The sequence below is a fragment of the Amborella trichopoda genome, chromosome 6 (genome assembly GCF_054954075.1).
Source record: "Amborella trichopoda isolate Santa Cruz 75 chromosome 6, AtrichopodaSantaCruz75HAP2 v2.0, whole genome shotgun sequence".
Classification (NCBI taxonomy): domain Eukaryota; kingdom Viridiplantae; phylum Streptophyta; class Magnoliopsida; order Amborellales; family Amborellaceae; genus Amborella; species Amborella trichopoda.
In genome coordinates, this window is record NC_142341.1 from 10,921,058 (window position 1) to 10,942,123 (window position 21,066).

At 33.2% G+C, this 21,066-nt stretch overlaps 1 protein-coding gene and 1 long non-coding RNA gene across 2 annotated transcripts; both read left to right on the forward strand.

The window, feature by feature from the left end:
* Positions 1-12,184: 12,184 nt before the first annotated feature.
* LOC18438080 (uncharacterized) lies at positions 12,185-13,540 on the forward strand. The gene has a single exon (XM_011626582.3). The coding sequence runs from the start codon at positions 12,599-12,601 to the stop codon at positions 13,313-13,315; it is 717 nt and encodes a 238-aa protein (XP_011624884.2). The 5' UTR covers positions 12,185-12,598; the 3' UTR covers positions 13,316-13,540.
* A 3,964-nt stretch (positions 13,541-17,504) lies between these two features.
* LOC148781561 (uncharacterized) lies at positions 17,505-19,480 on the forward strand. Its single transcript, XR_016056750.1, has 2 exons — positions 17,505-18,240; positions 19,073-19,480. It is a non-coding gene; the product is annotated as an uncharacterized LOC148781561 (long non-coding RNA).
* The last annotated feature ends 1,586 nt before the right edge of the window (positions 19,481-21,066 follow it).

A 21,066-nucleotide genomic window follows, 5' to 3' on the forward strand; every position in this document is an offset into this window, starting at 1 on the left:
TCAACATACATTTTTTTGCATTAAAAATTTAATAATAAAATTGAAAAATGCAAGATTATATGTTTATCATACATGCCACGGTTTATTTACAATGATATTCATATAGTTAATACCAAGAGTATACATACATGCCACAAATAATATTTACAATAATATAGTCATTCAAGATAATATAATCATAAAATATTTATCAATCATAAACATACATTTTTTGCATTAAAATTAAAAAATACAGTTTTGCAATAAAAATTCAACAACATGCACTTTTTTGCATCAATAATCTATCAACATGAAATTTTTGCACTAAAAATTTAACAATAAAAATTAAAAATACAGTTTAATTCCTCATGATAATCAAAATCTGGTCACGATTTTCACAATTTTTCAGAAAATAGCGATTTTTAAACAAAAATCGATCATCAAAAAAAATATATTAAAAAAACGTCGCCACAACTCCTCTTCATACGAAATCGAGCAATAAAAATCGTTTAATCCGACAAATTACACCTAAAATTAATTTAATAATATTACTACCTTCAAAAACCTTCTAAAGTAATTCATAATAGTACTTTAATTCGTCTCAGATTTGTCGTTTGGCAAAAAAAAAAAAAAACCTAACTATTCTTCACAAAAACCGTGACTCAAAATCGAAAATCCACTACAAAACCACCAAAATCAACACATAAGGTATACAATTTTTGATGAATAACACAATCACAACTAATTTCCCTCTTATTTCATACAAAATAGTGATCTATTTCATCTATAATTTAAAGAACGGCGGGAAAAAAAAAAAACGCAAACCCAAACAGACAACAGTCATTTGAACTCGAAAATCCACATCAAATCTAACAAATTAGATCTAATTGAATACATTTTATGATAAATAACACTATAAGGAATCAAAACCCTATAATATTAATAAACTATTTGCAAAAACTTGAATACAATCGATTGAATGCCAGACCGAACTTGTTACCTGTTTTTCAGCAACCGTGGTTTCAAATCCAAATCTGAGTTGTAATGGACCAAAATACTTGCAAGGTATGATTAATTTCTTCTAAATAACACACTTAAGATCAATAACCCTCAGAGTTTACAACAAATGATGCCTTATTTTGCTTGAAATTAAATAAATGGCAGAAACCTAAAAAAAACTCGTTGTTCTTCACAAATCCGCTGATCTGTGATTGAAATTGAAGATTTCAACTCCAACTTATCGAATGATAAGGCTGAAAAGCTAAATAAAAAAACTGAAATATTCGATTCACATGCTGAAAAAGCACAATAATTATCAAAAAAATACCAAAATTTGATGATTCCCATCGCTAAACAGTGTTCAGCCGTGTTTTAACAGTGACTCGGGCGATTTACTATTAGGAATCGCCCGGTTCTCTCTAGACACGGGCGATTCCCTCTGTTTCGCTGGAACTGGCACGGGTATGCCGATTCCTGAGTTGAACAGGGTGAGTCTGGTTCGACTGGCCGACTTTTTAAACATTACCCTCGACTATAGTTCAATAAATATTGAGTACATTAAGAAAATAGCAATAATCCAATGCAACGGTTGTATCATAATATAATGCAACGACACTTCTAGAAAACCGTATTTGTGGCATTTGTATGACCCCAAATTTTGCACACACACTCTCTTCATCTTAATTATCAATCCCCAAAAAAAAAAGTTCAAACCCTAGATATGGTCAAAATGAGTCTTCTTCAAAAATGAATATAGACCATTCATTTTGTAAATTTCAAGATCTTAGCCTCTATAAACTCAAAATCATTTTTTTCTTTTTTAACATCGTTCTTCTAATGATAATAAAGCCATCCAAAAATTTGGAAATGAAAAAAATCCTTCTAAGGCCTAGATCTAAGCATCACCAAAATGAACGGTCTATGTTAATTGGGCTAAAAAAATACTTTTTAGCTTGTGTTTTCAATTTTTTCTTTCCTTTTGATTGTTCATTAGAATGAAAAGAATGTATAATTCAAATTTTGGATCAAACAAATGGCTATAAGATGGTATTTGAAGGTTGTTGTGTCATATTACTATACAACGGTTGCATGAAACCATTGCCTTTAAGGAAGAAAAAATACTCCAAATAAAAGAGTATCTTAACATAAAATTTTAAGTTTTAGAAAACAAAAAAACCTAAAGAGCTCCAGCTCGGATAATTTCGAGCTAATGGATGGGCAACTTGCTCAACCCACTAGTCCGATTTTTAAAATACTATTTAAAATGAAATACATTTACACTTAAGGGCCCAACGTAGGTCATTATATACAAGAGAACGATAATATTTAGCCCAAATAAATAAGATTGAAAATGATAATATTTGGCCCAAATAAATAAGATTGAAATGGTCAGAACGAAAATAAAAAATGTCAAATTCTAGGGCATCTACATGTTTTGACGAGTAGTTAGGCGACATGTGTTAAGTACTTTTATTGAATAAAATTTATTCAGTGTATTGTGACCCGCTTTGACTCGGACTCGGCTGGAGACGATTCTTGTTTAAAATTTTCATTTTTTTGCTAAATCAGTGAGGAATGGGCCCTATTACCCGTTTTCATTCAAATTAATGATGAGTTATAAACCAAATCATCCCTGTCGTAGGGCTTGCTGACTGCATCATAAAATTAAGGAAAAAGTTTACCAAGGCGGTCCAACTCCACTTTTGAGACCCAATTTATATTATACTTATAAAATCTAAGAAAGCTATGGTATGCATTGGATTTCATAAAATAGTTCAACTTTATGAAATCGGTGAAAGCTTCAATTTATATTATATTTATAATATACAATATGTATATTATATTATATATTATATATACAATATTTATACATATTAATAATATATTATATATCATATATTATAATATTATCTATAAAATATACATATTATATATAATATATATATTATTCATATTATAACTAAATATAATGTACATTATATATAATATCTATATTCATATTATATTATAGATTATATATTATATATATACGGGGTACGGTTTTTTTAAGGATGCAACCTTAAACAATCCAATCAAGGCGCACCTTAAAATTTTATCATAACATATAATTATGTTTATAAAAAAAATTTAGTATTATCTTAAAATCATTTTCATATCCAATTAGAAAGTTTTAAATTTCAAAAATGGTTAAAATCAAGTAGATCTATAAATATATGAAAATCTTGAAAATGGCCGGTTAGATAATGTGTTGCAAGATGCACTATTTCCGATACTCAAAAACTTTTTTTTTTCATATTCAGACATCTCAATGTCAAGATGATCGATTAGAAGGTTTTTTCAACATTAAAACAACATTTCCGATAAATTTTTGAGGTGCATATGTGATTCAACATTTTAAGGTTTCAACCTTATATAAACTTTTCCCATATATAAATTATATAATATTATTATACTATATATAATATTATCTAATAATTATTTATAATATATATATATATTATTTAATATAATAATAAAATATTATATATTTATATCTATACTATTATTATATATCTTATTATATAGAATGGGAATGGATTCTGTCACGGGCTGACAGCTACAATGTCAGCCAACAGCCCAGATTGAATTTGGGTTGATCTGACTGTAATATCCTTATTTCATATTTGAATTTTTATACAAATTTCAAATCACTTGAAATTTTAGGAATTCATTCTTCTCATCAAGACACACCTAATAAAATATATATAAAAAAATTGTAAAATATACATTGATTAAAATACCCCCATAACATTTCAGAGATATTTTCGAGGGTATTTTGGTCAATTTATATTTTAGAAATTATTATTTTTATATTTTTATTAGATTCTTCTATTTTTTAAGAATAGACATTCAAAATTTGAAATGATTTGGATTTATACAAAAAAATGAAAAATGAAATACGAAATGAAGTCATGAACATTGGATTGAGCCCTGATTGAATCTGAGCCGTTAGTTGATACTGTAGTTATCAACCCATAGGCTGACATGATCTTTTCTCATATATAATATATATTACTTATAATATATATTATTATTATAATAAATAAATATATAATAAATCTATTTATCAAATATATAATAATATAAACAACTATTTATAAAATAATATATGTAATATGAGTAATGATCCTATAAGACCTTTACACACATAAGTCCTATAGTACCCCACACTTGTACCGTCAGACGTGCATCCGAAAGATGAGAGTGCCAACTCACGAGTTAAGGGACTAAAAAGATGGAGTTAAAATAAGAAAAAAGAGAAAATTGGTGCCCTGTTTCTATATCTCTCTCATGCTCTATTAGTCTATTCACTGTTAATTGGCGCGCCACTCTGTCTCTCGTCAGCCCCGCTCTCTGTCTCTCTCATTGGAGCCAATTTGGAGCTCAAGTTCCATAAGAGCGAACCCATCTCAATATTACAAGTCCATGCCCCTTCTCTATCTCTCTCTTCCTTCACCACTTCCCTCTTCCTGCACCCCATATATGTGTTTGTAAGTGGGAGTAAATCATTTCTCTCTCCATAACAAACAAAGTCTCTGCTCCTCATTTAATCCTCGCTCTAAAATTCATCGCTACAATAGAGATTGGGCGAATTTTCAGCAAGCATATATTGTAGCAAAGATATTGGTTCTCGCATAATAATACATAGGGGTGTTAGGGACCTTATACAAATTGGCCAAACATTTATTTTAGCAAATACCTCTGCTCGTCGTGGAAAACTCTCTCTAAAATCAATGAAGAGAAAGAAAAGGCCAAAGGGGTATCGAAGCTCCATTATCTGATCGCGGAACAGGCATGAGCCTGTACTCTCAATTCTTTAGTTTTTAATCCACCTGAGAGAGAGAGAGATTCATGGGAGAAGAGAGAGTGTTTCTATCTGTTATGTGGGATTGCATTATTCTTTTTATTTTTATTTTTTTAACTTTGATCATGTCACACTTTTTTACTATGAGTTGACAAGATATGAATACACATTTGACAACACAAAAGTACGGCCCTATGCTGCCCCGTATAGGTAAGGGGCTCATAAGATCATTACTCATATATATAATATATATTTTATATAATTTTTATATATATTTATATTATATTATATTATAGTATATGTTGTATATATAATACATGTATTTATGATATTATATATTCAATGTTTTGTATAGATATTTTCACACCAAACATGCACTATCAAATATATGAAACCGTTTACATAGTGCTTTTAAATTGTGCTACCGAACATTGTAAAAAGAATGCATATACAAATATTTACACAGGTAAAATGTTTACATATGTAAATATTTCTCAGGGAGTATTTATATGCGAACCAAACCTACCCTAAAAGAAAAACTAAAATTGTTTTTAAGTATCTTAAAACCAATTGGTGAAACGAGTAGGCCACTCGTTGTTTTCGAGTCAACTTGGAAGTGACCAAGCTCGATTGTCCAATTTTTTTGGATTCTTTATATACAAAAATTTAAAAATCACAAAAAAAGATCGTGGGAACCGAGGCAAAACCAAAAGCTCTTAGCCCCATGTGGATACACTATCGATTGAGAATCATCTTGGAGACTATCAGCTTCAAACTTATGAGACCGCCACTTGTGTTCATATGTAGGGGTTGCAATGGGGCGCGTCACGTTCAAGTCGACCAAGACCTAGACCTAATCCGACTAGGTTACTGACGGATTTGGATCCGAACTTAACTTGGGTCGGGTCCAGGTCATATGGACCAAGACATGGGTCTGGTTCAAGTCATTTCAGATCTAAAAGTTAGAAAAGAAAAACATTTTATACATTTTGCACAAATATTTTTTATATAGGGGGTCGGGTCAGGTCAGAACCGGACTTGACCCCGCCAAGTCCAACACATGGATCCAGACCCAGAATTACCACCCTGTTAATTTGCTATGAGAGATAGAGAGATCCTTTAATTAACACAAAGGAAAAAGAAAGAGATCATTTAATATGGTGAGAAGCCAGCCTAAGCATAACATTCCCAACTAAAGGAGCAGGATATTATGCATTTGCATTAATAAACAACAAAATAGATACTCCTATCCAAAAGTGATCTGCCCTAAAATACAAGGGCATTTTAAGTCCAAAAATATTGAAGCGGTATGACACAGTTCATGAAATCGCTTTACAAATCCCTATGGGATATAATAATAACCAAAGTCCACTTCCCAGTTTATATTAATCAAGAATTTATACTTTAAGAAGAAAAAGTTTTGTTTGAAAAAGAAAAGGATTCTGAGTGCCATACTTTTCGCAAACTTTAGCTAGGGCATGATTAAAGAGAATATTGTTATTTTGAGAATAATGATTAATTAATCCCCTAATTTCTGAAACAACCAAAAGGAAACCCAAAAAATTACTTTTTTATCACTAAGTCTATTCAGGGTTCGTACCTAAATAAATAAATTTATCTCACCCAATATTTCAAAATTCGGATGGGTAGGGTGGATTGTTCACCCCACATATCCATTTGGGGGTTTTTAAGCTGTATTGCTTCCTAGTTTGCATACTTCCACATTGGCAGGAAACTTGTTTGTTTGTTTGTTCACATAGAACTTTTGAGTGTGGTGCTCGGATACAAGAGTGTCGCTATATTTTGTGTGGGAGGGACAACTTTTGTAAATAATGACATATCAATTTTCTCTGTCATAAAAAAAAAAGAAAAAAAAATCATCAGCACAATAGTTGTCAAGTCAAATCAGCCTTTAGTGGGACGCATTCTTGCTCAATTGGACATGATTCCCAACACTCAAGCAATTGGTGTAATACTACAAACCAGCGTTTTAAAAAACGTCGAGTCGAACCGGACTCGCCCGGTTCGACTCGGAAATAGTGAAAAAGGAACCGGATCGCCCAAAAATCGGAAATCGTCCGGTTCTAGAGAGACACGGACGATTCTGTACAGTGAATCGCCGATTCACTGTACGGAATCGCGCGAGTCCGAACAGTGAATCGGCGATTCCGTACGGAATTTATTTATTTATTTATTTATTTATTTTATTTTTATTTTTTTATTTTTTTTTTTATTTTTTTATTTTTTTATTTTTTTATTTTTTTTTTGGTAATCCATGATAGATTTTTTTGTAATCCATGATCGAATTTTTTGGTTTTTTGTAACTCATAATAGAATTTTTTGTAATCCATGATCGAAATGTTTGTTTTCTTTTCTTGTAATCCATGATCGATTTTTTTGTTTTTTTTTTTTTTTTGTAACCCATGATAGAATTTTTTGTAATCCATGATCGAATGTTTTGTAATATATGATCGAAATGTTTGTTTTTTTTTTGTAATCCATGATCGAAATGTTTGTTTGTTTTTTTTTAATCCATGATTGAATTTTTTGTTTTTTGCTTTTTTTGTAACCCATGATAGAGTTTTTTGTAATCCATGATTGAATTTTTTGTAATCCATGATCGAACTATTTTTTTCTTTTTTTTTAATCCACGATTGAATTTTTTGTTTTTTTTATTTGTTTTTTTTTATAATCCATGATCGAATTTTATGTAATCCATGATCGAATTTTATGTAATCCACGATTGAATTTTTTGAAAATTCATGATTTTTTTTGTTTAATCCATGATCGAATTTTTTTTTGTAATCCATGATAGAATTTTTTGAAAATTTGTGATTTTTTTTTTAATCCATGATCGATTTTTTTGAAAATTTGTTTTTTTTTTTTTTTAATCCATATTATTCAAAGAGAAAACGAGAGATATGATGATTCTGAGGCCACCCTATCCCAGCCATATTATTCACATATCGAGTCCCAACAGCAACAGTGTAGGGATGAGCACGAAATACTGTAAATTAAATGCTGAATGGCGGTTCATGCAGGGAAAGAACATATCAATATTCGCATATTCATTCAAAAACATGAAAATTCTTAATGGAGTACCCTCATTTTTTATTGAATTCTTAAAAACCAATATTTATAATGAATTTTAATAATTTTTTCGGATTTTTTTGAAGCTTTATTCTGACCGATTCACCCGATTCCGATCCGGATCGCCAATTCGCCGATCCGGATCGCCGAGTCGCCGATCCGGATCGCCGAGTCGCCGATCCGGATCGCCGAGTCGCCGATCCGGATCGGTTTTTGAAAAGCCCGATCCGGGTCACCGATCCGGTTTTTAAACCATTGCTACAAACTATTGGTGTTGCTTCCTCATTGATCACTCGTACAATGAAGCAGCTTCACTCGTAGCTCTCACAATCTTGAGTGAAGCTCTCACAATCTTGATCGTCCAATAAATATCCATGTAGTTTTTTAAGTAAAACTATTTGAGCTTCATGGTTAATGCACTCTAGTCTTTTTCTCTATATGATAGTCAATGAGTCTATTCTTGTTGACTGTAAATCTTCTTTTGATATTATTCACACTGCGGATGGTACAGCTATGGAAGTTTTTAAAGTTGATTCAATGACTACATCCTCTAATCTTTCTAGTAAATTGAATATTTTTTGTGTTTATTATATTCCCTCAATCACTATGAATCTTCTTTCTGTTAGTCAAATTATTTGTTTTAATTATAATGTTGTTTTCACTCTCTTTGTAACAAAGCAACAGATAGGGAGTCCGATTGGGATTGGGTGACCTCTGCTTCTTGAACCATCTTCATTTAAAAACCCAAATTTAAACCTCTACCGATACTAGAATACTTGATAAAAGATCTTTGGGGCATTACCATTTGAGTCATATTTTACTCTCGGTTACATTTTTTATTCTCTCGTAGTGTTAGTGATTATATTTCTTCTAAACGTTTTTCTATTGTTAAAGATTGGGAATTATGCAAACTCTTAAAAATGCATGTGTTTTCATCCAACCATAGCAATTCAATTTTTGCTTCTATAATTGATCTAGTGCATATAACGTTTGGGGACATGCTTCTCTTGCATCAACGGGAGGGTCACGGTATTATGTCACTTCTATTAGTGATCACACCATATATACTTGGGTTTTCTTTATGAATAACCGCAATGCACTATATTATATTTTTATTCGATTATATCCCTACATTAAAAGTTAATTTTCTACCAAAATCAAAGCCTTACAATCAGATTTTGGTGGTGAAGAGGCCACCATTCATCTTACTAAGCAACAACTTAGTCAGATTTTTTAGATGAAAGATTTCAAATTCTTAAAAATATTTTTTGGGTCTAGAAGTTACTTATTCTCTTCGTGCATATTGGCTTTCTCAATTCAAGTATGCCATATATATCATTCCTTGAGCTCATCTAGCTGCCGGACAAAGCATGTTGACTCACCTAACGAGCTCAATGTCAATCTCCGTTCTTCATATGGTGAGCTCCGTCCCTATCCTACATTTTACATATAACTTTTTATAAGTTTGATTTATCTGACCATCTCTTGGCTAGTATTGCTTATGTTGTTTATCTTGTCAGCCGTGTTTTTTGTGGTTCAATGTCTTCCACTCTTGAGCTTCGTACTTAGATTGATTTGGATTTTGTGGGGGTCACTTTTGATAGGAAGTCTATTATGTGTTTTTGTATTTTTCTTAGTGATTCCCTTCTTTCTTAGAATAGCAAGAAGGAAAAGCATATTGCTCAGTCCATAGCTGAAGCTCAGTATAGAACCATGGTTTAAGCAACGACTGAGTTTGTCTGGCTTTGATGGTTATTAGTTGACTGGGGTGTGGAGCTTTTTGCTCCTACTTCCTTATATTGTGATAACAAAAGTACGATTTATATTGCTAAGATCCCAGAGTTCCATGAGTACACCAAACATACTGAAGTAGATTGTCATTTTGTTTGATATGAATATTTAGTTGGGACAATCTCTCTTCCATACATCTTATCTTTTATACAACTTGCTGACTACTTTACCATGTCTCATAATGCTCATCGTTTCTCAAGCCTCGTTTCTAAATTCTTAATGGCTCGCTTGCAGCCATCACAAATTGAAGGGGGAGTGTGAAAATGTGTATATTCTCGTATATTTTATTTTCTTTGTTTATTAGATGGGATGATCTTTCATTGATATGTAGCTGTACTAGGGTATTTTCTTTTCTTTTTTTTATATCACACAGGCATTATAATGTAACCACCCATGTGTATATATGCGAGATTTTCTCCCACAAGTTGAATAAAGAAATAAAGATTTTTCATAAACACCATATTATTATTATTTTCAAATGAAGAATTTGAATTTTGTTTTATTCAACACTTAGATCATCATACTCTTTAAGAATTAGATGATCGCCTTTCAATCTTAGAGTACCATACATTCAAGCACATACAAAAAAAAAAATATTAGAAGAGGCTACGCAACGTCTATGGGCAAACATGAACAGTATTTTCACTCATAGGCTCGGCGCCGTTTGATTTTTTCGAACGGCGTGAATTAAAAGGCTGCATCGGCACTATTATGTGCTGTTACGTTAATGCAGCAGACATAGTAGGGCCAGTGTTGTTTTTGTACGTAAAATTCACGGGATTCCGCCACGACTCTCGTACAACTGTTGCGGTTTTTAAATATAAACCGCACCAGCTCTACGAGAGCCGTTGTAGGGCAAAAACAGTATTAATATTTGCCATTTTTAAGACTTTACATTCATTTTTTAGAAATAATTAGGAGGTTACATCCACAAGTTTTTGAAACCCCTAAAATACAAGATTGAATTTTACCTAGGGAAGCAAATGGGCACTATGATAGTTTCAAATGTCGGGCCCTTGCAAATGTCGTGCCGTATTGTGTATACCTTGGTGCGAAATTGACGGACCTTTATGAAATTTGTTAGTAAAACCCTGGCCAACACTTTTCGCCTAAAACCCGTTCCTTTACTACTGGAAACCCTACTTTCCCTTTTTCTTTTCTTTTTTATTATTCTTTTCTCCCCACTGACGTGTAGAGCATGAAACAAACGCTGTTCCAGTCTAGAGAGAGAAAGTTAAGAAACTCTAATTCTTAAAGATGTGTTCTCTTCGTTGAGTTTAATTTAAATGTAAATCATTTGAAAATGGAAAGAGTTTATGTAAGGTTGCAATCTTATAAAATGTAGAACTATGAATGTATCTGAAAATTCTATTGGAAAAGGTTGTTTTAATGTTGAAAAATTATTTAATTGAACATCTCAACATCGAGATGTATGATTATGAAAGAAAAAAAGATTTTGAGTCTAAAAAATAGTGAGTCTTACAGCATATTGTCTTGACAGTCCATTTTCAAAACTTTGATATGTTTATAGATCTACTTGATTATAATTATTTTTTAAGTTTAAAATTTTATAATTAAATGTAAAAATAGATTTTGAGATAATTCTAAAAATACTTTACATCAAAATTATATGATATAATCAAATTGGAAGGTGCGTCTTAATTGGATTGTTTAAAGTTGCAACTTTTGGAAACGATGCCCTTTGAAAAACCAATCAAAGAATATAGTTTACTTTCGACCGTGGAGGAGTGAGAAACCCCCGGTTCAGCACGTAACTGTTAGTGTTCTCGACTAGAAACCGGCCGGGTCTGGCCCATTCCAGGTATAACCTGGGCCTACAACTCATGAAGCTTGCCATTTGGGCCTTGGGCTTATGTGGGCAGGGACAAATAAAGTCACCTAAGGAAAAAGTTAAACAAAGAGGGTTCGGCCGGGTTGGTCATGGCTTAGGCCTACCCTCCTTAGACTATATCAATGATTTAAAAAATAGATTTGTGACTAGGATTGGGCTTCGTAAAAACCAGTTTGGATCAATAAATCAGTGATTCAAATTGCCATTTTACCATGCTAAATAGTAAATTGGCCAAAAACTTATTTGGATCGGAGAATCAATGTTTTTACTTTAACAAATAGTTGGTTCTCTTCTAGACCCGAGCAGTTTCCTATATATTGACATAATCGGTACAGGGTGATTGGGCGATTTTGTGCCGACCCGACATTTTCTAAATCACTAAACTATGTTTTGTGATGCTGGCCCAAATTTTTGAAGACCGGGCCCTAAATTTGTAAGAGCCGGCCACCTGGGTCGGACCGGGCATCACTAATTTTCTTGTGTGTGGACATGCGCTTGAAATGACCGTGACAGCCGGTTTTCCGGTCACCTCTTGAGCGGACCGCCATGCATATATAACAGTGGGAAAATTGTTTCTTTTGCCTACAAAAGCCTGTGCTTTGACATGGGGGAGCGAACCGCCACAATGACTTCCCCATTTTATATGAAGGGAAACATCTCTTTCTCACTCCTCTTTTCCCATCTGAAACTTCTCTCCCTCTTTTCTCGCTAACCCCTTCTTTCATTTCTCTCCTTTACTTATGTGACCCTGCAAAAATAACCCAAAAAAGGAAAGGAAAACAAAACCCAAAGCTTTCTCAGTTTCTCTGGTTCGTTATCATTCTGCAAAAGCAATCATAAAAAGGAAAAGGAATTCAATCCTTTGGATTCTTCATCAGTGTCTACCTTTGAAGATATTCCCATTAAACAAACGCAATCTTGGGGTTTCTCTTGCTTTCATCTCTGTAGAGCAAACAAAAAGAAACCCATCAATCCTCTGTTATCTGTTGAAATATTCCCAAAAAGGAAAGGGAGGAAACCTATTAATCCCTCTTCATCTCAGAATGAAGAACCTCCATGGAAAAGGCAAAGGAAGGGTTCACCCCTCTCCTTCGACTACAACGCCTTTCGGTTCCTTACACAAAGAGGCTCTCCTTGTTCTCAAGGTTTTACCGGCCACCATTTTTGCTCTGTGCTCTGCTTTATTACCAGAAGAGAAAGAAGTGTTGGCTTATTTGATTGCGAGGTCGTCGAAAAATGAAGAAAAGAGCAAGTTCAAGCCGAGCCATGTTCATAGACCTGCATTCGATTGCTGTTGCTTTGAATGCTACACCAGTTACTGGATCAGATGGGATTCGTCGCCGAATAGAGAGCTTATTCACCAAGTTATCGAAGCTTTCGAAGAACATTTAGCAGGAAGAGAGGGTCAGAAAGGAAAAGGAAGCAATAAGGGGAAGAGCAAGAAGAGCTACTGCAAGGAAAAGAATACTCTTAGTGGGGAGTTGCAGGATGAGGGGAAGAGAGAGAAAGAGAGTGGGGAGTTGCAGGATGAGGGGAAGAGAGACGAAGGTGGGGAGTTGGGGGATGATGGGAAGAGAGAGAAATGGGGTGTGGAGATTCCAGAGGAAGGGAAGAGAGAGAAAGATGAGGAGGTTCCCGGAAAAGAGTGTAGGGTCGTCGGTGTTGATTTTCCTAGCAAGGGTTTGGTGAGGAAGGTGGTACCGGATTTGTTGGGGTTTTTGGCATCTCGATTGTGGACGGTTTGGGGTCCGGTGGAATGAAGAGAGAGAGAGAGAGGAAGACACTGAAGAGTGAAACCCCTGTTGGTAAGCTTTCGTTTTTTTTTGGAAATATATGTTTTTTTTTTTTTTATGTATATCTTTTTGAGCAAGCAAACCTTATCTGAAGTAATGGCCTTGTGTTTCTTTCCGGCGAGTGAGTCGCTGGATAAAACTGTTTTTGCAAGCAATTGCCTTGTGTTTCTTTACGGCGAGTCGCCGGATAAACTCTTTCATCAAGCAATGGCAACATCCCCCTCCCTCTCTCTCTCCACTTTCTTTTTATTGCCACTTCCTCTCTCTCACCATTATTTCATCTTTTGCCATTTCCTCTCTCTATCTCCACTGTTTCATCTTTTTCCCATTTCTTCTCTCTCATCTGTTGTCCATTTACCTCTCTCGTACCACTGTTTATCCCTTTACCATTTCATCTCTCTTGTGTCTCATTGGGTTCGATCTCTAACTGGCCGGACATTCTAGTGGTTGTACCCTAGGCGAACTTGACTCGGAACCGCTTTATAGGGACTCGGAACTGGTCTAACCGGCCGGGTTTTCAGACGTCTGTGGGTTTTCTAACACTGCTCTGACACAAACACAATAATACTTTGTATGGAAATCCTTTGCCCCCCCTTGGGTCAATTTCTTTCCCACCCCACCCTCCCAAGTTCCCACCTCCCTCTTTTCCCTTCACCAACCCCCTTGTTTTTCTACTGTGTGGTTTGCAACCTTGAAAAATTCAATCAAGGAGCACCTCTAAATTTTATCATAAATATAATTTTGATATAAATTTTTTTTTTGGATGTTTTAGAATCTATTTTTCATTTTTAGTTATAAAATGTTAAACTCTACAAATAGTTAAAATCATGTAATATTGAAAATGACTGGTTCAATGTGACTTTCTTTTTCTGTTTTGGCTTGTATATGCCATATTATAGGGTTGTAAAAATAATGTGTTCTACTTTTACCCGTTAATAAGAAATTCAATTCGGGTGGTTGTAAAATAATGTGTTATTTTTTTCCTATTAATGAAAAATTCGGGTAGGGTTTTTTCCGCCTCCTACCCAACCAACTTACCCATAAAAAGATACGCTATTTTGCGAACTCAAAATATTTATTTCTTTTCATATTGATATATGTCGGTCAATTAGATTGTTTTCCAACATCCAAACAACATTTTACGATAGATTTTTGTGCTTCCTTCTCGGTCAGGCCGCTCAGACAGTTGCACCCCTCTTTCTCACTGTACAAGGCCAATTTGTCCTCCTGACCACTATTTATTTCTCTTTGATTTCTAACAGTGGTCTCCTTGCGTGAGGAAGTGGGTCAATTCCCTGAGTTGGTTAATGAGTATTAGGGTTTAGGGTAGTGTTTGGGGGTTAACCCATAAAATAACATTTATCGGCGTGGTCCGAATATTGAATGATTTTAAAATTCGAGGTTATTGTGAGAAAGGGACTTTTCTTAATTAGGAGTTGTTGGGATTTGAAGATTATTACTCGAGATGATCTCCCCTTTTGAAAGCGATTTTCTTTTGAATTTGGTGTTTGGTCTAGACCCTGCATCTTTCTCTCGCCTTTTAATTTATTTATTTTACACTGAGGTGGCTTGATATTTTCGATGAATAGCCCTCCGAATGAAACTTGGCCAATGATTTGTTTTAAGATGTAATTATCCTTATGCATGATTATTCCTACCCACCACTCTTTTTCTAATAAAAGTTATAATTTTGGAAAAGTTTATATAGAGCCCAGGTTCTAAACAATCAAATTAGAACTTACCTCAGAACTTTCACTAGAAATGTGGTTTGATGCCCAAATATCTTCAAATTGATCATCTTGACATCAAGATATATGGACATGATTTCAATTTTTTATAAATCTGTTCAATTTATATTATTTTGTAAGCTTTAAATTTTATAATTAAAGATGAAATTTTATTTTAAGGCCATCACGAATATTTCTAATATTGAAACCATATTTCTCTAAACTATTTGAAGGTGGGCTCTAATTTGATTGTTTAGAGCTTCGGTTCTATAGAAACCATATCCATTTTGTTAATCGGAGCTTTATCTCAACTATTTGGAATCCAGGCGATTTTTATTTTGTACCCTTAGTGAGACTATATGTTATAACTTTCGTAAACATGAATTTCAAAATATTTTCAACGAAGAGAAGCCCAAGCAAAATTCAAGAGAGAGAAGGCAAAGGAGTAAAGTTTGACAAGACCTCTATTACCTTTGAAACCTCTTCTTTTCTCATGTTGATGGCTTTTAGGAATAGGATACTTGTTGCACCGGGAGGTCATAATTATTTAGAACCCTCCGATGTGAAGTTTGATATTTTGGGTGCGTAACGAAGTTGGAAAAAAAATTTTTTTGGAGTTTGAATTTCATATTCAATTATCAAGATTAATTGGGACCACTTTGTACAATAAGTAAATGGTATTATTGTATACTTTTTCTTTAGGGTACATTTGTTTTGCTTGAAAATATTTTTTGGAAAATGAAAGAATTCCTTCATGTGTTAAGTGTAAGAATATTTTCACACATGTTGTTCAAGTGCATCTTTACGCTCCAATAGCGTGAAAATATTTCCAAGTTATCCAATTATCAAGATTAATTGTGACCGCTTTGTACAGTAAGTAGGTGGTTTTATTGTATATTTTTTCTTTAGGGCACATTTTGTTTTGCTTGAAAATATTTTTTTGGAACATGAAAGAATTCTTTCATGTGTTAAGTGTAGGAATATTTTTACACCTGAGGTTCAAGTGCATCTTTACACACTAATTAGCGTGAAAACATTCCCAAGTCTAAACACATGAGGAATATTTTTTACGTAAATATATTTCCCGGCGAGCCAAATATGGCTTATAGTAGGCTACAACGTAAAGTTGGTTCTCACTTTATCTCAAGGACGAGGTAGTAATTCGTTCCAATTTTGATAGATCTTCATTTCCCAAAATTAAGCAAATCCGGTGTGTGGCTTATGTCTCCCGGTGAAGGTTGGTTGTAAGTCGTATTTCAAGTTTGGTGCTCTGTTCCTAATGTGGGACATTTTCAAATAGGAAAATCCACCTACAATCTTTTTTCCAGCTGTATAGAGTAAAAGTTCTCGTGACAAAATACTAGAAATATAATGCTAAATTCAATGCTTTTTTTTATGGGAAAAAGTTTATATTAGGTTGCAACTTTAAAATGTAGAATTACATATGCACTTCATAAATTCGTCCGAAAAGGTTGCTTTGAGGGAAATTATCACAAATATATTTTACTTTCGTCTATTTTGAAAAAGTTTATTTGAGAGAAATTATCACAAATATATTTTATTTTCGTCTATTTAGAAAAAAAAGACTTTTCACTTTCATAAACTTCTCTCACACTCTTTTTCTTCAATTTCGTTCTTTTTTTTTTTTTTATTTATCAAAATTATCTTTACGGTAGTCGTATTACCGTCAAAACCTTTTTTCTTCAATTTTAACCCTTTTTTTTTTATCAAAATATCCTTCAAAAACTAAAATGTTATATCGTATTTTAAATATCGTAAAAACTAACCCATGTTTTTTGGCATTTTAATTGCTGTAAAAACTAACACATGTTATACGATACTCGAAATGCCGTAAATCCTTTTCTACTACCAATTGGGTTTTAGAGAGAGAAATAGAGTTTTGAGGGAGAGAGATGGTGATATGAGAGAGAGAGAGAGTTTTAGAGAGAGATGGAGTTTAGATATGATGTCTTTTTAGTGTTTGTTTGAGTCGTAAATTTATGATCAAAGGGGTCTAAAGGGTTGTTAGATAGAAAAGATGGCGACCTTTTACTTACAATTAATGTTTTCAATTCTTGTGTCTTATGAGCTATGGAAGTTCAAAATAGGAGGCAAGGGGATATTTTCCTGTTTTTTTATGGCAACTTTTACTCCTAAACAAACTTTTATAGCAAATCCAACCATCCATTTTGAATGGAGGGTTAAGATTACCCCAATCACAATGCCACGTCTCTATACTATTTTATTTTTAATTTTTTTTTATAAACTATTTTCACACCAAATTTTGGACGTCAATTCCTCTATTAAACTCCCACTAGCGAAAAATATAAAAAAAAAATATTTTCAATGATAAAATAATCTTCGGAAAGATTCAAGGGGTATTTTGATCATTATATTTTATCGAAACTTATTTTTAATATTTTTTATAGGTGCACCCCAATGAGAAGATGACACGTACCAAATTTCTTATTAATACAATTTGTATAAAAAAAGCTAAAAATAAAATACTTTGATATGTTGGATATAAGATCATACAGTGAGTGGCTCTCTTGATTAAAATTGGACGGCTGGATGATATGAGGAGGATAGAATTTATATGCTGTAGGAAAAGCATATAAACCTTTTCCGAAAAAATGTTGGTTGAGGAGAAATTGTCAAGAAAATTAAATCTCGGGCTTCTTCTTTTATTCCTATATAAAACCCCATCAAAATTTAGTTGGTAATTTCGGCTGCCGAAATATGTTGAAATACTGGCGAAATTTGGGTAGTTGGCTGAGGGGATCCGAATGCATATTTCTGTTGCCGAAATATATTGAAATACCGGCAAACTTTAGTTAGTTGATCTGAATGCATTTGTCCGATCATGGGAGATGCAGAAAGAGAGGGGATTGGATGGGTCCTGACAATTAAAGTACGAGCGCCACTCTTCATTTCAGCAAACCCTCTCAATGCGCGGTAGTACGGCTTACACCTTATCTTAATGCACGCACATGCTATATGCCATTGCCATTGCCATTGCCATTGCCATGGGTATTTCTACAGTCTACCATATTGGTGACTGGGATGAGCTAAGAGAGAAGAGAGAGAGGATGAAGAGTGTTTTCAATGAGAAAATATCATTAAAGAAGCCCTACCATATCACTAAACGGTTCAAATTGTCCCTAGGTATTATATTGTTTTTAGTTCGATACCTCCTCAATTTTTTTAAAAAAAATTAAATGACCTAAATTATCCTTGTCTAGTATTTGGATCGGGAATTTATTTTAATAATTTGACCTAATGACAAAAATACTTCTGCTTGTTTCACATTGCTAATAGTGAACAATATGTTCCTTATTTGTGATGTAGATCAATTAGGGATATTTTCATTATTCTTAGTCTTAGATATCAAATTATGGAAATGTCTTTCATTGCCCCGCCTTCCAAATGCCAAACAAGGGTAATTTGAATATTTTTATTTTAAATTTATTTAAAGAAGTTATCTAAGCGAAAACAAAAGAAACAAACGTATATCTTTAAGAGAAATTATCCTATAGGATCTTTCCCCACCCATATGTGTAAGACCCCAACGGATCACCATTAAATTTGATACGGATCTCTAAAAAAAGCAAGTTTCATGCAATAACTTTTTTAGATATCTGTACCAAATTTAATTGTAATCCTTTGGAGTCCTATACACGTGGGTGAAGGAGGGTCTTATAGGATCATTACTCCATCCTTAAATGTTAATAGAGATAATTTAATCCCTTTAAATTTTGTAAGGGTTTTACCCAATATAGTCGGATTTTCTTTAGTGTCTTTGGTGAGAAAAATGGAACAATAAGTGCTTTGGCAAATTCAGATGAAAACTTCATGTCTTTTTTTAAAAAATTTAATATAAATAAATTAGATATTCATATATAAAATATATACAAATAATGGAAAACTTTTAAAATAAAAAAAATATATACATAAACAAAATATATTTATATAGCTATTTCTTTACTGGCCAAAGCAGACGCAAAGCAAACCCCGAAGCGGTCTGAATCTGACTAAAGCAGCTTGAAACGATCCAAAGCGGCAGCGCCAGACTTCGCTTCTCTACGGTTTTTGCCTAAAATCCGAAAGCTTCAGCCAAAACAAAGTGAATTTGATAACATTGGTTTCGTCCTCTTGAATGATATTTACCAGCTTTAAGGTATTTTCAAAATCAAAGGAATCGGGTACTCCGGGCTTCTAAATCGAGAGAATTGAGTGATTCTCATTCTTTCTTTTTTTTTGGATAAGTCAATGGGAAAGGCAGACCCCTATTAGTTTTTTCAAGTAGTTTAGGAGTTAGTTTTTTTTAATATATTAATAAAATAATATTAATGGTAGGAATGAAAAACACAATGCGGAGTAATTAAAGTCTCCAATTGCTACCACCACAATGCCAACCCATTTCTTGTTTTTTCGGGATAGCATAGAAGTGACTCTTCCAAAGAGAGTTGTTACCCATTACTATGAAGTCATTTTTTCCTCTACCTCACAGCCATGGAGATGCGTTACCTAACATTCCGGTACGGAAGTCCAGCCGCTACATAAATAGCGTTGTAATGGGTTGGGCGCGAGGATAAAAGAAAAGGAAACATATTAAATAAATTAGAAAAATTAAATAAAAAATAAGTAAGAAGATAAATAAATGAAAATAAAGGATAAAAGCTTATAGCCACTAAAAATAAACAAGTTTGGAATCCATTCCAAAAAGATCTTTTCACGACACTCAAAATAAATTTTTTTTTTCCATTTTTTCCCGTACACTTACATATTTATAGAATAAAACCTTAAAATCTAACTTGTTCCCTAAGAAGCTATAATCAATTTAATTTTTAACAAATCATCTTTAAATAATTAAATTTTCAATTCTATCCCTCAATTTTCTATAATAAAGGAAGATAATGTACCCTAAAAGAAAGGTAGATTTTAAATATTTCCCAACATAATATTATTTTCCTAAAAAGATAAAAAAAGAAAAAGAAGAACTTAATTGCATCATTTATTTTCCAAAAGAACTAAACTAAAGAACAAGAAAATCGACCTCAATATTGTTGTTGTCATTGTATCCTTTAAAGGCCATTTGAATGGTTGGCGCATCATTTGATCTCAACCTTGTTATGCTTATCAAATCCTTTAGAGGCCATTTGAATAGTTGGTGATAATTTCCCACCATTTGCTTGGGTAATATGTCTTCTTAAACAAATTACTTAATCAAATGATTAATGTGCGACTTGTAGTAGAACTTCAGGATGTCGAGTGTGATCTTAATATCTCTTTGGGACTCCTCATGAAATATATGAGATTAACTAATACTAAGATCATGTAGACGTTTCTTAAGTTTTGGTTCTTTCCTCAAAATTTGTTTTGATCAAGTATCCTGAGTTGATCGTGAGCTCCATTCATCATCAATGTGTTATTTGGTATTGTATCTAGAGGATTACAAATACCCTCTTCTCGGTGATCGATATTTTATGGGTGTTGCAATCATAGATTTATTTCACCAATTTCCCTCCAAAGTTCACCGACCTCTCTTTAAATTCCATGGATCTTTACTTAAATATCTTCCATAGATTAATTTATACCTATTTTAATTTATTGATTCACAACCTCCATGATTACTGCCATTTTGATTCATGGATCTTCTGAAACACTGATACCAATTAATATAAGAAAGACATTTATGTCTGGAAGAAAGGATGAGATATTATACTTTTTATTTGGGTATGCCATGGAGTCCATCCCTGAGGTTGTGGTTCCTATCTCAAAATTTTGCTCATTAAATATGGGATCGTCGCATAGAGTTCATCGTGTAGCTTGATTCATCCCTTGGGCATTCTTTGATTTATTTCACCAATATCTCCTTGAAGTTGGTGGAACACAACTCGAATACCTTCCAAAGATTGATTTATGATTTTTTAAATTTGTGGATTAACAACCTCCATGGTTTGTGACAATATATAATTGACTGTAAGAGCA